The sequence below is a fragment of the Lepisosteus oculatus genome, chromosome 8 (genome assembly GCF_040954835.1).
Source record: "Lepisosteus oculatus isolate fLepOcu1 chromosome 8, fLepOcu1.hap2, whole genome shotgun sequence".
Lineage (NCBI taxonomy): Eukaryota > Metazoa > Chordata > Actinopteri > Semionotiformes > Lepisosteidae > Lepisosteus > Lepisosteus oculatus.
Genome location: NC_090703.1, coordinates 42,898,882 through 42,914,221, shown reverse-complemented (window position 1 = coordinate 42,914,221; position 15,340 = coordinate 42,898,882). Strand labels below are relative to the sequence as shown.

Genomic DNA, 15,340 nt, shown 5'->3' with positions numbered 1-15,340 from the left:
GCCTAACCTTGTTTCTTTCAGGATGTCAGTATATGAATTTGGTGTTTTTCTGCCAATGTTCTTGTGCTCTATATTTACCAAAAATATGAAAATAATGAATTTACATTCTTTGAAAATTTAATTCCCTTGAAAACTATTTGGGAAAGAATGAATTACATCATTTTACTGTTAGTAATACTTTATTTTACTACTACCAATCTTACAGTATATTTTTCACAATATCGTATTTTGAAATAATGTTCCTTTAACTACTGCAATAAGAAGAGTCTTTTATACCGTCCAAAAACATTCTTTTGATTTTTTTACATGGTATCACACCTTTTTATGCATTAAATGTAAATTATTATAAAACTTTCCTGTAAGAGTCATACTATGCTAAAGCGATCAATTTATTTGAGAAAACTTTTTTTTTCAATCTACATGTGCCTTGAGAAGAAATCATTTCATCCAGTAAATGTTGACCGATATAAAGAGAAATATGGAGTGCATTTGTAAAATTTCTTCCCAGCAGTGTTTATTATTTTCATTTAATATACAGTGAATTTAATGGTATTTGAAAAGCTGATTCATACAAAGTTTTTCAGGGTATTAGTTTGTTCCTTTTCAATTAGTGCTCGCCAAATCTTGCTGGGATCATCAGAAAGTTTTGGAAGGTCTTTCAGTACTTCTCCTACAAGGCAAACAGAGCCCTATTGGGAAAGAAATAAACAAAAATTATTTGATGTTACTACACACTACATTATTATCTCCTCTCACATGTTCTATATCCTTTTAGAAAACATCTATGATCTCAGAATTACCACTTTTTGGTTATGAAAATTGTATAGCAACAATACTAACTGTTAAGGTTCATCATTTTATGAAAGAATTATAACTAATATATTTTCGGTCTATCTAACAAGACAATGGAATCGTACAAGATACTACCACAAGTGCAAGAACCTTACAATAATAGCTATAGCAATTTGATCATGTACTTTATTTTCACAGCAAGTGCCTTAAAGACAAAAATAATCAGGATAGTGCATGTAATGCAGATAATTAAATAATTGATGTCAGTGGGAATAATGTGCATGATACAGAGGAAGAGCAATGACTCAGATTAAATGTAATAATAAAGCAATGTAATTGTTTCCAGATTGCTCTACAACTCTTGCAACCTCATTAAACCCATATAAATCAGCCCACAAATAGTAATAAAAATCTATTCTGCGTGAATTCGTCAAACACTGATATTTAAGTAGTGTTAAATACCAATAGAGAGCAGGAACTGCTGCAGTTAAATTAAATGAAATTACCCAGAAACAAAACTACTTTAACAAAGTAATACAACACGCATTGCACAGGTAATTGAACTCTCTTAAGACTTGTTCATGTAAAATACACTGAGAAAAACAAAAGTCAGGTACTCTATAGCACACTGGATGCCTGATAATACGTATTGCATACTTCCTTAATAAACTCTCCAAACTACACTCTCTGTAAATTACACTCTCTCCAAATTAAGATGTGCACAAGAACACGTACTTTGGTATATATGGTTCCTTCTATTTTCTCTTTGAGAAGCAGTGATTCAAGCTGATTTTTCTTTATTCTGATGAAAGTGTCTCTCGCAAGATCAGCTCTTTTATTCTGACAGGCGTGACATCTTGAAGGCTGATGCATCTTTGCTTCTATACCCTGTGTTCAAGTCACACATTGCAGGCAGAAGTGTTGAAAATTGAAAAAATTAATAACATTAATTAAAAAACAAAAATGAGACAATATGCTATTTAATAAAAATATATAATGATCTTGTTGAGTTCAGTTTTAGCTACGGATAATAAAGGAAAGTCAATTTGTGTCTTTTATATCATTATTCCTTGATGAGAAATATCATTATACTAAATCCAATTAAAACATAAATAATTCATTAATAATTAGACAGATTGATACTGTTGTTGCTTACTTGAATTGGGACTAAAGTAGGTCAACATTAAATATGTCTGATAATTATTAAAAACAATATAAAAAATACAAATTGAAGTCAAGAACATTCCATGTAATCATTATGCAGTAGCTTTATAATTATATTTTCAAAATGGTTAATAATGTTATTGTTCTTTGGACGTTTTGAGCTTTAGTCTGTAATTTACATATTTCTTTCATCTATAATGTTTTCACATTTACATTAAATATCATCTTCTTAAAACATTACAGAGCATTGTTATAGCAGTTCACTTGGGTCACTGCATTTTTTTCCAATGCTCCCTGAGTAAAACAGTAATTAGTGGAAAATTCTGAATCATTGTATTTAATTAATACATTGAAATCTCTTGTGAACTCTTCCACATACTTTCAGAATTAATTGCTTTGGATTCAGAATAATTGTACTCCTCTTAGTGGCCTTTATTTCAGGTTTTGCACCCCTGAAAATCTTGGACCACTTCTAGCTTTGTTCACAAGTGCAGATGCACGGTCCTTTGGAAGCAGTCAAATGAAGGTCAACCCTAATGAGCTGCTAGCAGAACTCTTACTGTAGATTCTACAGTACATCAGAATCCTTTTAGGCAGGGCATGTTGATCTTGATCTGTTTTTTAAGCTCTGTGACCACATGCCACTTAAGATTAGAAAACAAACAATATGTCCTCTTTACTCAATGGATTGAGCTTTCATAACCTTCACACTAACTGAATTTATTTTTAAAAAGAGCTTGGATCACTGATTTTTAAGACTTTCCTTTCCAGCAGCAATTCCTATATTGCACAAGAGGAATGAGGACATGTGGATTGACACATCAATCAAAGTCATTCATCTGTTGACATTCTATGATCTCCACAGTGTCTTAAAGGAGCCCAAATGCAAATGTCACTTTTTTACTGCACGTTGAGAGGATTCTGGTTGACTAACGCCAACTGTACCATGGTAGCATGGTGCCTACTGGTCAGCCAATTACATCCCACTGATCATCAGGGCCATTGAGCTCCACCTGTGTTCTGAACAAGTGCCTTTGCTGCTTGATCTACTCTGGAGATCTGAAAACGTTAACTAAAAACGTAAAATTCAAGCACAAACACATTACATAGACCGAGTTTGTCAAAAGATCTGTCTTAGCTTTGACTTTGGTTCCTTGACAGACAGTTAAAAAGATCGTTGTGGAGCAAAAGGCTTCACAAACACTGCAAACAAAAGCACAAAGAATGACAAGTTACCTTTTTCATTGCCGCTGTGAAACTTTTTAGTCTAAGCCTCTCAAAGACCTGCTGGGGGATTACACAAACTAAGTGTTCCCCTGACAGCCCTGCTGCCTTCTGCATACTTCTTTCCACGCTGCATCCGGACTCGTTTGGTTTCTGCTGTTGCTGAACATTTCTGATCCTTGTTCTGCAATACAACTTCAAAGCATCCCTCTCGTCTGGGCCCAGTTTTCGTACATCTGTCACAATTAATAATTATACAGCTCTATCATATTACTGTGCAAAGGACCCTAGTACACATCAATGGTACACATCAGAACAGAGGAGCAGAATGTGACCCTAAAATAAAATGCTAGATACAGTATTTTCTGAAACGGATCTAAAGCAACAATGTATCTCTAATGACACTACTGTAATGACATGTAAAAGTACAAATATTATACACTTCATTGGTGACTTGACTTCAAATGCAGTTGCTGGAATATGGAAGGTACTCATTACCATGATACACATGAGTGCAGACAAGGGATTATGCAATATTTGGTTTGCAATACCATCCAAAACTGCAACAACTCTGCCTAAAAACACCATGATTTGAGTGGGCTATGCTAAGATGAGACTAAAGGCAAAATCACCTTTCGAAAAAAATAAACAAAAAGAAAAAAGAAAAACAATATATAATAAAACCCAATGTCCTGACAGCCAATATCACTTTGAAATATTGTCTGTTATAGATTTTCACTTACAATGTCTACACTCTTGACCCAATGTGTCTTCCAAATATAAAAACATAATTAAAAAAATGAATTATTTATAGGGATTCTAAATACTCCACTTTAATATTTTTTGCTCATGTTTCTTTTTCAAAACAGAAAGAGACACTTTCATCTGATTTCCTTCATTTCAATTAACATTTTTTGTTCCATGAGATTTGCTTTCTTAAGTTAAAATACATAAAAAAGTTTTATACGGTTTTTAATTTGATCCAAATTGGGGATAATGTGTCCCATTAGGCAAAGACATTAAAGCCTTGCCTAAGTAATTATTCCTAGTAATTGCTTTCTTCATTCTAATAATCCCTGGTGACATCACTTTAAAAAGAAAAAAATAAAGCATTTATCATTCTGCACAGCAAATCCATAAAAGGAGAGATGAGGAAATTAGTCCTCAACAGGTGAAAAAATGGCATATCTACAGTATTTCTAGATTTTTCAAACTGAGCAATAAAGTATGCTAAACATCTCATATCTCCAGACAACCCTGCAGCAACATTTACTTCTGTTGACTTTGTTGATTTAAATATCAGGCCAGAACTATTTTTGTGTACATTAGAAAGTATTCTTGACTTATTCAAACAAGAAACATATGCTTACTTGTGTTCTTATATATAGCACAATATTATTTATACCCTATAATACTGAGAGGGTTAAAAAGAAAAACATTTATAGTACTTTAAAATGGTCATGTATAAGTTATATTTATTAATGTAAGTTAGACGTAATATTGCTAATTCCCTTGGATACAATACATTCTTTAATCATGTAATGTTGTACCATTTTCTCTTTTCTTATGAAAGTTAGCTTTAACAAGCTACAAACATGCATCCAAACCTACCATTATGTTAGAAATAAGTAGATAGTTTTCAAAACATGTTATAACTGTGAAAAGGCTCTCGCCCACTTTGATGTCTTATCTGAAAGTATCTAGTTGACACTTTGTTCTGTCTCCTGCAGCCTGACAGACAACACTTTTGACGTACCCTTTTGGGGAAGGATGTTTGATCGTTGTTTCTGGGATGGGCTCGACGGGGAGGCTTTATTCCTCAAAACCTGAATTCGTTTTCTACTGAACTCTTCTTCAGCTGTGATCTTGTTTTCGTTGTACTGCTCAAACTTTTCATCTAACAGCAAGAAAAGGACAGAGTCTCTATCCAGCTGATTCACTGTTGCATGATTTGATCAATTAAAATGCAGCCAACAGTGACTTATGAAGTTTCGATTTACTTTTGCAATTTTAATAACCAGAGCACTGATTTCTCATTTGGATGGCATTGATTAAGGCAATGAACTTTCATATAAGAACTTCAGTGAAAAAACTGAGATATTGAAGGATTTATGAGTACAATCCTTTCTAAAATTCTTCTTAAACGGTTTAATCTTCGTTTCGATTAATAGCCCTTCAACAAAACAGTGTCCCATTTAATTAGTTAAAAATCGTCTTTATACAACACTTTTCATTTAAAGCACCATATACTGTAATGTGAATAACAGGGGACACGATAAATGAAAGACCGCATACATTCAATATAAAAAACAGATTAAGCACATTAAACCAAAAAATAATTTAAAGGTAGAGCAGGCCTTACAGTACCAACCAGATTTATACATACCACCAATGAAACAGAAACAAAACCATTATAGTACAAGTTAAAGACTTAATAATTCCTATTACTTAAAATGTTCTAAAATCATCGTACAGTAATCATAATAGCATTGCATACAGCCCATAAATTATTAAATTCCAGAAAACATGATGGTCACGTTTATCATCACCTCTTAAGTGTTTCATCATCTAATCAACCTTCAGAACTCTATAGAGATTTCCAATGATATTTTTGCTTCCCTTCAGTATTTAAGGAGGTAAACATGGAAGACATTACAGTAAGTACTGTGGTAAAATGGTCAAGGTCAGAGAGTTCTCTGAAGACTGCAGGTAAATGATTTCTGACCTCCGCAAGTTGAAGGATAGCTATAAAATGCTGAATCTATCACTTTCCATTGTAGTACCCACTATTAAGAAATTTAAGGCTGCAAGGAAGAGAGGATGTAAGTGTATCATGAGGATGCACTTATCTCACGTGGAATCAAACAAATGCTACAGGAAGCCATTATAAATTCATATCATAAATCGTAATCGTATATGAAAGTACAAATCTTCTGCTGTTCTAGTTGTGATGGAATTTGTTCTTGCTGACCTCCTTTAATAGACCAAAACCGTAATCCTGGAGAGCTGTGTTATAAACAAATTGATTTTTACATCCGCATAGATTAAAATCTCAGGTGCTGTGGACTTCTCAAAAGCAGGAGAGTTAGAATGTTAAAGATTTACCTTCATATCCTCTTTCAGATGATGCCAGTCTTTCTCTCTGCGAGTCGAATCCTTCAACAGAGCAAAATGAATTGAATGACTCACTCCTGTAACTCTTTGTCCTTTCAAATTCAGTAGAACAGGACTCATATGTGTCTCCTGCAAATCTCAAAGCTCTGCTACTGCTGCTGCTGCTTTCGGAACTTGGCCACGTTTCAAATGAATCCTCTTCGTAATTCCCAGACAACTGTTGTCTTCCATTCTCCTCTGTCCCACTTGTCATAAGAAATTCCATTTAGCAATGCAGGGCAATTTGGCCATCTAGGAAAAATTCAAGTGAAACGTACACAAACACAAGTATTTCTAATCCTGATGTTGGAAGCAGAAGGCAATTGTGATTACAAAAGACAGCATTTACAACTATTTGATTTTTAAACTATTAAAATCATCAGTGTTTAAAAAATCAGTATCATCATGTGTAAGACAACTCTCAAAAACCAAGAAGGTTTTGTTAAAACCAACAGATGTTTGTAGGTACTCCAGATGTTTATATTTGCATTAAATTTAAAAGCAATAAAGAAACAACAATTTAAAATAATTTACTTAAAATAAGTGGTCTTAACACTAGATCAAGAACAGCATTATTAAACAGGCAGAACCTGTTAAATTAGATCTAAGTTTATATATTATCTATAACTGGTACATTTATACAGAAACCTTTGCGTTACTTTTGTAAGGGCACTACAATGGTACCATTCAAGAAGGAATGTCCCATTACCTCATATGGCCTTAAAATTTTCGAAAAGATTAGACTGTATGTTTTTTTTTCAATCGTCGTATTTACAACATGCACTGTTAAGTTTATAAACAGTCTACTTGAGATTTAGGGGCTACATAAAATCAGACCATCCATAGTCTACGTAGGCTTATACAAAAGACTAGAATTACCTTAAGTTAATTCACTCGAAACATCCGTAATTAAAATGGCTCGATAAGTCAGCAAAGTATTTAAATAGTCTTATCAAACTATATTTAATAACATAAATAAAGAAAAGACATTTAGAACTACAAGTAGGAGTTTTGGGATATTTAAATTTTAAAGGTTTGTCTACCAATTGGCGGTATAAACAACACGACATAGGGATAAATAATCCCATTAAACCTTTTGAATGTACAGTACTGTAGTCGATTGTCATCAAATGCTTCTCATTCATTCATCTTCGTCCTGGTGAGGGGTCTAAATATTAGAATTAAGTCTTGAAATATTTGGGGGAATATGCACTAATCGGGAATCATGACTAGTCTGAAACGAAACCACATGCCACTATGTAACCACTAATTCTAGCTCCTTCTGTACGCGAGTCTTGAAAGAAATCTCCAGAGTTATAAAACTATGTCAATTATAATGTTTTTGAGAACTGTTTTGATAGAAGATGATGATTAAAACTTACCAATGGTGGCCATATTAAAGACGCGTTGCCATTAGAAACGAAAAAGGGTCGACGTCTGTGCGACCAATAAATAAGTTTCTACTGCATCCTGACGCTACGGAACTAAGTTCCTATACGCTTAGACTGTAGTGAATAATTTCACCACCAGGTGGCAGCACATACTTTACCGCGAGGTCTTACTTTGGGGTTTCACCTCGATTAAGCGACTTTGATTAATAACTATGATTTGTTTAGAATGGGCTACATTTTATATAAAACATTTTGTGCTTAAGAAAGAGAGTAGAATTTATTTATGCATTATTGAGCAGTATACTTCTTTTTTGATTGGACCATTCCAACATTGAATAGCTCTCTCGGGTAAGTCTTAATAAAATATCGAAGAATAATAATAATAATAATAATAATAATAATAATAATAATAATAATAGTTTATTTTAAAAAATGCTGTCATTAACGTTATCTATTTTGACATTCTTGTTCGGTAATCTTAATTTAGCAACACTGTCTTTCCACTCTAGTGCTGTGAATATCCATCAGAATGTACAACACAATACCTGCTTTTAGCAATTTATAATGAATTCAAAAACGTAAACGTTTCTATAGCAACCTTTCAGGATCTGGTATTGTTTGTCTTTTCAGATAAGCTCTACTCCATAGTATTCACCTGAACCACACATACTGTCCGAGTAAATCACAGTGATGCATATTGTTTTACAAAATGTGGAATTGGACTTCAGACAAAGTGAAACACTTCTGACATTTTATTTCAAGACTTTTAGTTATTCTCCAAGGAATAATATATTTATTTAGGCTTATTTAATAGCCAAGCCCTACAGAGGTAAGATGGTTGGCTGATATCTGAGTTTCTCAGGTTTCTGCCCTTTGGACACTCCAATTCAGCCTGTAACATGAATCCACGACCTACAGAACCAAAGTACATGTTCAGTTTTGTGAAACTGAATCAATATGAGTCACGTGAGGCCTGGAAAGGTCAAACCATGAGAAAGAAAAAATCTAAATTGAATTATTTTTTTTTCCTTCCCAAAAAAAGTTAAAATCATTTTACTGTCAGCTCAGTACAATCTCTAGAGTAAATGTTTTCAAACATGTAATAATTTTGGTTTAAAGATTAACACCCTTGTATATGTATATAGGTCATTATAGAATATTTGCTGGGAACGCACCACAACCTCTTTGTTAGGGAACATGGGGCACCTTCCTCTGTCTTCTTTTGATCTTGATCTCCTGAGATTTAGGAATGAAAAGAGCCTTCAATTTAAATGTTATTTTTTCCTGCCTGGCTGATGCAAAGCTGGTAACATGAGATATTGTTGGTCACAAAGGAAGAGCTTTGTGCCTCAGAATGAGATATATTTCACATTTACCAAGACAGTTGTTTTATTTTTTTTCCTTGTCTGAAAAAAAGGGTCACTTCACAAGCCTGCTTCAGACAAAAGCTTGCATGCATAACCACCCCAGATACTTAGAACCCTCCTTGTACAAAAGTCATCTTTTGAGCAGGATTTTTTTAATGTGCAAAGAGTCTGGGGGAACTTAATAATTTATTTGAAATTGAAGATAGCTTTGGGATAGACCCACAGTTTTTAGGCTGGAATAATACTTTCAAATCAAAGTTCATAATAATCAAATGGTGGGAGTCATAAGAAAGCGAGGGTGCTCTGTAAAGTTATTTGGCTTGTGATTTCATTAGTCCTGGGAAATGAACTATTTTACCCAGTTTTACCTTTTCTAAATGTTTTTCTTACAGTATTGTATTTTGAAAGTAATTATGAACATACCTCAGGTAAATTTGTGTGTCTTTTGTTCCTTAAAACATTTTCCCTCTTTCACATTTACTTCAACTGCCATTACAAAATTCTGTGACATTTTCTTTGTCCAACTGCAAGCATTTCTTAATCTTTCACGAGGTGGAACTACATCCTGAGGAGGCAGAAAGAGGGTTTAAACCCAGCAACAGACACCGTATATTAAATATATTGCAGACTTCCCTAATGACAATCAAAACAAAAAATATTTAAGCTTATTGGCCTGGTCCTTCAAGAGAGGAAACTGTTAATTTCATATAACTGAACATTGTATCTTGCATTAGGAGATTTTTGCAAGATTTAGGTACAGGAGGTAAACCACATGTCATTTGTTGGTCATGTCATTTGCCAAACCACTTTATAGCGACAGTGTCACAGGAAGCCGGAGCCTACCTGGCAGGCAACGAGCACAAGGTAGGGTACACCCTAGACAGGGTAAGTGTAAGCTAATCATACATGGGGACAATTTGGAAGCCATGCCAGGCCGTGGGGGTTAATTTGGCCCGGACATTGGGATAATTCCCTACTTTTATTGGGAAATACCTGGGAGAGTCAGGACCTCAGTCTAACGTCTCAACCGAAAGATGGTGACGACTATAGTACAGTGTCCCCGCTACTATACCAGAGCATTAGGACCCACACAGACCCCCACTGCTCTCACTAACACCACTTCCAGCAGCAACCATAGCTTCCCAGGAGGTCTCCCATCCAGGTACTGACTGGGCTCCATCCTGCTTAGCTTCAGTGGGTAGCCAGTTGAGAGCTGCAGGGTGATATGGCTGCTGGCTAACCACAAACATATTCTTTAAAAAATGTAACTACTTTTTTTACATTCTAAAGAAGGCCTGATTACAGAATAAAATGAAAACAGCTGGATGGATAACAGAATATTGCCTGTTTGAATGGAAAACAGAAAAATGGACAAACAAATTCTCTGTGAGACCGGTTATCCCTACTGTAATGAAGCAGTTAGAAACAGTTCATTATCTTCATCATCTTAATGGAGAAGATTTAAAAAAAATGTCCAGACCACAAAACTATTGTCAATTTTTTTTACTCATCCATCTAAGCTCAATAGTGATAATTAATTAATAGTGATAATAAATTATATTTTCTTAAGAAATGAAATTCAAAGACATCAAAATGCGCTGCTCTCACTCAATGAATGTGTAAAATAAACATACTGCAATCAATCGAGACTGACTACCTGTAAATTCTCTGCAGTCCAGTTTTCATAGCTCACAAGTTCTTGAAGAACAATTCGTACCTACTCTCTGGTCATTTCTTAGCAGTTATTACCAATTAGGTAATCAATTCAGTGAGAAGTTGTTGTCAAACAACTCTAAAAGGAAGGCGGATAGAGACAACACTTTAATAATAATTAAGATATAAAAAAACAGTATTGTTTTGAAGCTTGATTATTTTTATTTGAAAGACAGAGCCCCTAGAACAATTTGCTGGTCTTCTTGCACATGTTGTGCAGTAGTGTTCTGAAGAAGACCTGTCAGGACTTGTTCTTGACAGCCAAATACTTACACAGCACGTGAAAAAGAACATTTCACAAAGCCAAAGTTACAACACTATCCAGTGTACTGTAAATATAACTACATTTGTAGCTATAGTTTATCTACTATACTTGATATCTTCAAATAATAATTAGAGATTCTTGCTGTTGTTTTGTGTCATGGTGAATAATAAAAATTAAACAATAACATTTATTACAATCATGTTTCAAAGTGCCAGAATACTCAAGAGTTTTTTTAACTATTAGAACATATTAAAATGAGGAAGATTACAAACAAGAAAACATCTAGAACCATCTAGGTTGATTCACTGCGTGTAGCTAACTAAGCTGAGTACCTAATTAATTAACTAATGTTACATTTCAACCTTTACTTATGTTGAAGGAGAAAGACATCAAGAGGGACACACTGATGAGCTTAATTTTTTTTTAAGCAAGAGACTGACTTTGATCCCCCTTGGAAATAAAAAAAAATACAACATATTGTATTTACGTTATTAGTTTAATGTTTAAATTAACAAGCCGTAGAAACTTTCTTCCTATAAAACTCTGGGTACTCCCCAGGAATTTCTTTAAATCAGAAATTACATTTTAAGATTTTTATTTTTTTTCTTCAGTATTGTTGTGTAAGAACATTTCATCCCAACAGCCTTTTCTTTGTCCTTCCTCTTGATTACAGTAAGATTGTTTTTTAAGTCAATACAAATTACCTCACATATAAATGAGCCATGGAAATATTCATTTGTGCAGTAATGTATCCAGAGAGTGGTGTGTTATGTTTTCTTGGAGTGCCATATGTGCCACACAGTTATAGGATCTACTAAACACTCTAACTCCACTGGTCCTAATCCTAGACTCCTTGTCTATATTTTAGAAAAGCATTTAAAATGATTTATAACAGCCTCAAAATGCTGGATTTCTGCAACAGCTTCCCATCTTGTCAACACCGTCGTTAGAGGACAGCTCTTTGGAAAACAAAGATGAATTTGCTCTTAATCTCTCTCTTTCTTTGTTGCAGGTGTTATAGGGGGTAGGGGCTGGAAAGTGGTCTAGCCTGATTTTCTTAATTGCTTGGGAGGTTCCCCACGGATAGGCCGATTATCATAAGAAAGGAACTGTGGCTTCTTAGTTTACAATCTGATAACAGAGAAAATCTAATTGATAGAGTCTGAATAGTCTGAAACAAAAACAAAAGTTTTTTTAGAATAGTTAATGGCAGCGTTCAAAGTTATAACCTTTTAATTTTGTAGTAATTATCTACTTGGGCAAATGTGCATTATGATGCCAAGAGCAGAATATGGGTATTCTTCTGGTAACTGCAAAACTGTAACATGTTTGCTATACTTGAAGTAGTGTGTTTATTACAGTGTGGACAACAACTGAAAATGAGTAAAAAGGCACAGATTGTAATATCTGATTTATTCATTTTTCCCCTGAAAAAAAGTCTACAAAGTCAACATGGTTATTATTATAGTTTAAGTGGGTAGCTGCATCAGCATGCGTAGGCTGCAAAGGAACAAGTAATAGGTTTATTCCATGCTGAAAAAAAGAAGAGAGAAAACACAACTTTTCAGCCGTGGAGCCTTCTTCAGGTTATAACTCTGAACGCTGCTATTTACTATTCTAAAAAAACGTTTGTTTTTGTTTCAGACTATTCAGACTCTATCAATTAGATTTTCTCTGTTATCAGATTATTATTATTAATTATGTTATTTTCATCAGTACATAAATTATTTTCTAGATTTAAAGGGTACTATAAACTGTCTAAATGATAATTCCTTAACTGACATAAAATAAAAATAGTTGAAACTTTGTGTAATTAGCAGAGATTAGTAAAAGGTATACTTGTGTAAATAGTTCCTTTCTCTAAACTACCAAAAGATTAGCATTCAGCAAACAATGACAGTCAACTCTAAACAATGGGAGGTATAATGGTAATTTTACTCTGCTAACTAGCTCTGATTATTGCATTTAGAGGCACTGGTTATAAGCCTACAAGCACATACCTTTAAATTCTGTTAATCTGCTAATTGCTTTAATACATTTCTATGTTAATGAACCTACTTTAGGAGACAAATTCTGTGTTGGCAGAATAGATGCAGAATTCTAAGTACATCAAATTACAGGCTTAGGTGTGTCCTTCTTGTAACCTAATTGGGCCAATTAGTTTTTAGTTAAATTCTAGGTTGTATATAGGGTATCCAAGACATAGAAGGAAGTGTAGCACTATATACTGTATCAAAAAGAGTAATGAGGCCAAGGAACAAATGCTACAGGAATTTTTCAGGAAACCCTGAATCTATAAAGGTCAGACTTGTCAAAAAACATTCCAAACCACCAAATGCTGATGTGGACTAAAATTCAATACTGTAAAATGAGCTTAAGAATTTATGTGCAAAAGAAGATAGGTTTTATGGAAAACTTTATCTTTTGCAACATAGTCTGGGACGTACCTATAGGAATATCAGTAACAGAAATTACCATGACACCCAAATAAGGCTCTTTACAGCATGGAATAAACCTTTACTTGTTCCTTTGTAACCTATGCATGCTGACATAGCTACCTATTTGAATGGTTAATGATTGTTGTCTTACCTAGTCTGTTGGAGCATCTACAAATAGGAAAAGGTATTTTCAGTACTAAAGGGGCAAAAGGAGCCTTAGGAATTAAATAAAATGTATCTGATTTGACAATTGTAAATTTCTAGATAATGAAATGGAAATGGCAGATGTGATAAACAAGTATTTCAGTCAGGTACTCACTTAGGAAAAAGTAGACATTGTGTCTCAATGCAACAGAAGGAAATTCTTTATTAAATAGTGTTACCCTAGAAGAAGCAGTAGTACTTTACCAGAAGAAGGACTCAAGGTAAACAATTCTTTGGGTCCGATGTTATGTTATCAATTGTAGTCAAACGAGCGATGTTATTTAGTAGACATTGATGCAACTCTGGCTCTGTGGCTAAGGATCTGCACCTGTGGCTGGAAGGTTGCCTGTTTGTATCCTGCGGCCAGCAGAGGAATCCTACTACGTTGGGCCCCTGAGCAAGACCCTTAACACCAACTGCTCCAGGGGCGCTGTACTGTATAAATGGCTGACCCTGTGCTCTGACCCCAAGCTTCTCTTCCTGTCTGTGTGTCTCATGGAGAGCAAGTTGGGGTCTGCGAAAAGACAAATTCCTAATACAATAAATTGTATATGGCAAATAGAGTGATCTTATCTCTTCCAACAGTCACTGAAGTCAGGAATAGTACCCATGGACTGAAGAATAGCTAAGATAGTGACCATCGATGAAAAAGGGTGATTAAACTGATGCAATTAATTTTAGACAAATAAAGCACCAACATTACAGCAGATATGAGATGTAAGAAACTGCTTCCCCAATTTAATTAAGGGGAATTTTAGATATAAAGTTAAGCACTTTAGACATACCCAGAGCAGAATACAGCCAGTGCAGTGGGCATAAGAAAAACAATTCAAAAGGTCCTTCAATGATCATGTAGTCTTTATCCTGTTTAAAACATTAACATTTAAGTAAATACCTCCTACAGTAGTGTCGCCAAATGAGGACGATGAATTGACAATTATGACCAGAGGAAAGACTAGAAACTTTTGGTCCACCTACACCACTCAGTTTATTGCAAACCCTACTTAAAATGATCCATAGAATAACTTATTTAATTATCACAATGTTCAAAAAGAACATTGAAGATAGAAGAAGTTACATGGAAGTACTAAGATGATTTACCTAAAATAGCAGACAACCAAATGAATTTATGGTAGATAAATCAGATGGGCGGTTGTGAGGTACAATGTGAGTTTTATTCTCAAATGCATTAGTTTGGTTATAGTATGCAATTGATATTGACAAATGTTACAGGCTTGCTAAATATCTTCTATTTCCTTTTGAAAATTGGTCTACAGAAATATATAGTTTTAACAGATGTGCCAGTGCCATTTCACTTTTCCACATTGAAAATGACACCATAAAATAAACAAGACAGGCCCCAGATTTGCTCATCTCCCCTGCTGAGTCCAAGCCATTCTGAACCGTTTTGTTTGTACAGTTGGTTAACCTGACATTTTGGGTTAGGCAGCTGGAGACTGAAAAGGAAATAAAGCACCTGTTTGCATCTCAGAGGGGCTGTCTTGTCTAGAAGCACAGCTCGAGCCTGCAGTCCCACTAGACACTCAGAGGCAGACAGTGAAACCTACCATATCAAATTACTTTTTTTTCTTAATCCCTCAAACACTGTCCATCTTCATTCTTCTTTAG

At 34.5% G+C, this 15,340-nt stretch overlaps 1 protein-coding gene across 2 annotated transcripts; it reads right to left on the bottom strand.

Moving 5' to 3' along the window:
* Window positions 1–160: 160 nt before the first annotated feature.
* On the bottom strand, window positions 161–7,824 carry LOC107077852 (uncharacterized protein C8orf48). 2 transcript variants are annotated; one of them, XM_015351276.2, is made up of 6 exons: window positions 7,716–7,824; window positions 6,286–6,585; window positions 4,937–5,077; window positions 3,193–3,416; window positions 1,528–1,680; window positions 161–689 (listed from the first exon to the last, which is right to left on the bottom strand). In XM_015351276.2, the coding sequence occupies exons 2-6, from the start codon at window positions 6,557–6,559 to the stop codon at window positions 567–569; spliced, it is 915 nt and encodes a 304-aa protein (XP_015206762.2). In that variant the 5' UTR covers window positions 6,560–6,585; window positions 7,716–7,824; the 3' UTR covers window positions 161–566. The 2 variants fall into 2 exon arrangements, with proteins under 2 accessions (XP_015206762.2, XP_015206764.1); XM_015351278.2 differs by having other exon boundaries at window positions 6,286–6,336; window positions 7,716–7,811.
* Between the last annotated feature and the right edge of the window lie 7,516 nt (window positions 7,825–15,340).

Excerpts from the sequence above, each read along its gene's own strand:
- LOC107077852 (XM_015351276.2), bottom strand. The coding sequence starts at position 6,559 with ATGGAATTTCTTATGACAAGTGGGACAGAGGAGAATGGAAGACAACAG. Across the intron at positions 3,417-4,936 it reads AAACATCCTTCCCCAAAAGG|ATGTACGAAAACTGGGCCCA; the intron begins GTACGTCAAAAG and ends TAATTGTGACAG. Across the intron at positions 690-1,527 it reads AAGGAACCATATATACCAAA|GGCTCTGTTTGCCTTGTAGG; the intron begins GTACGTGTTCTT and ends CTTTCCCAATAG.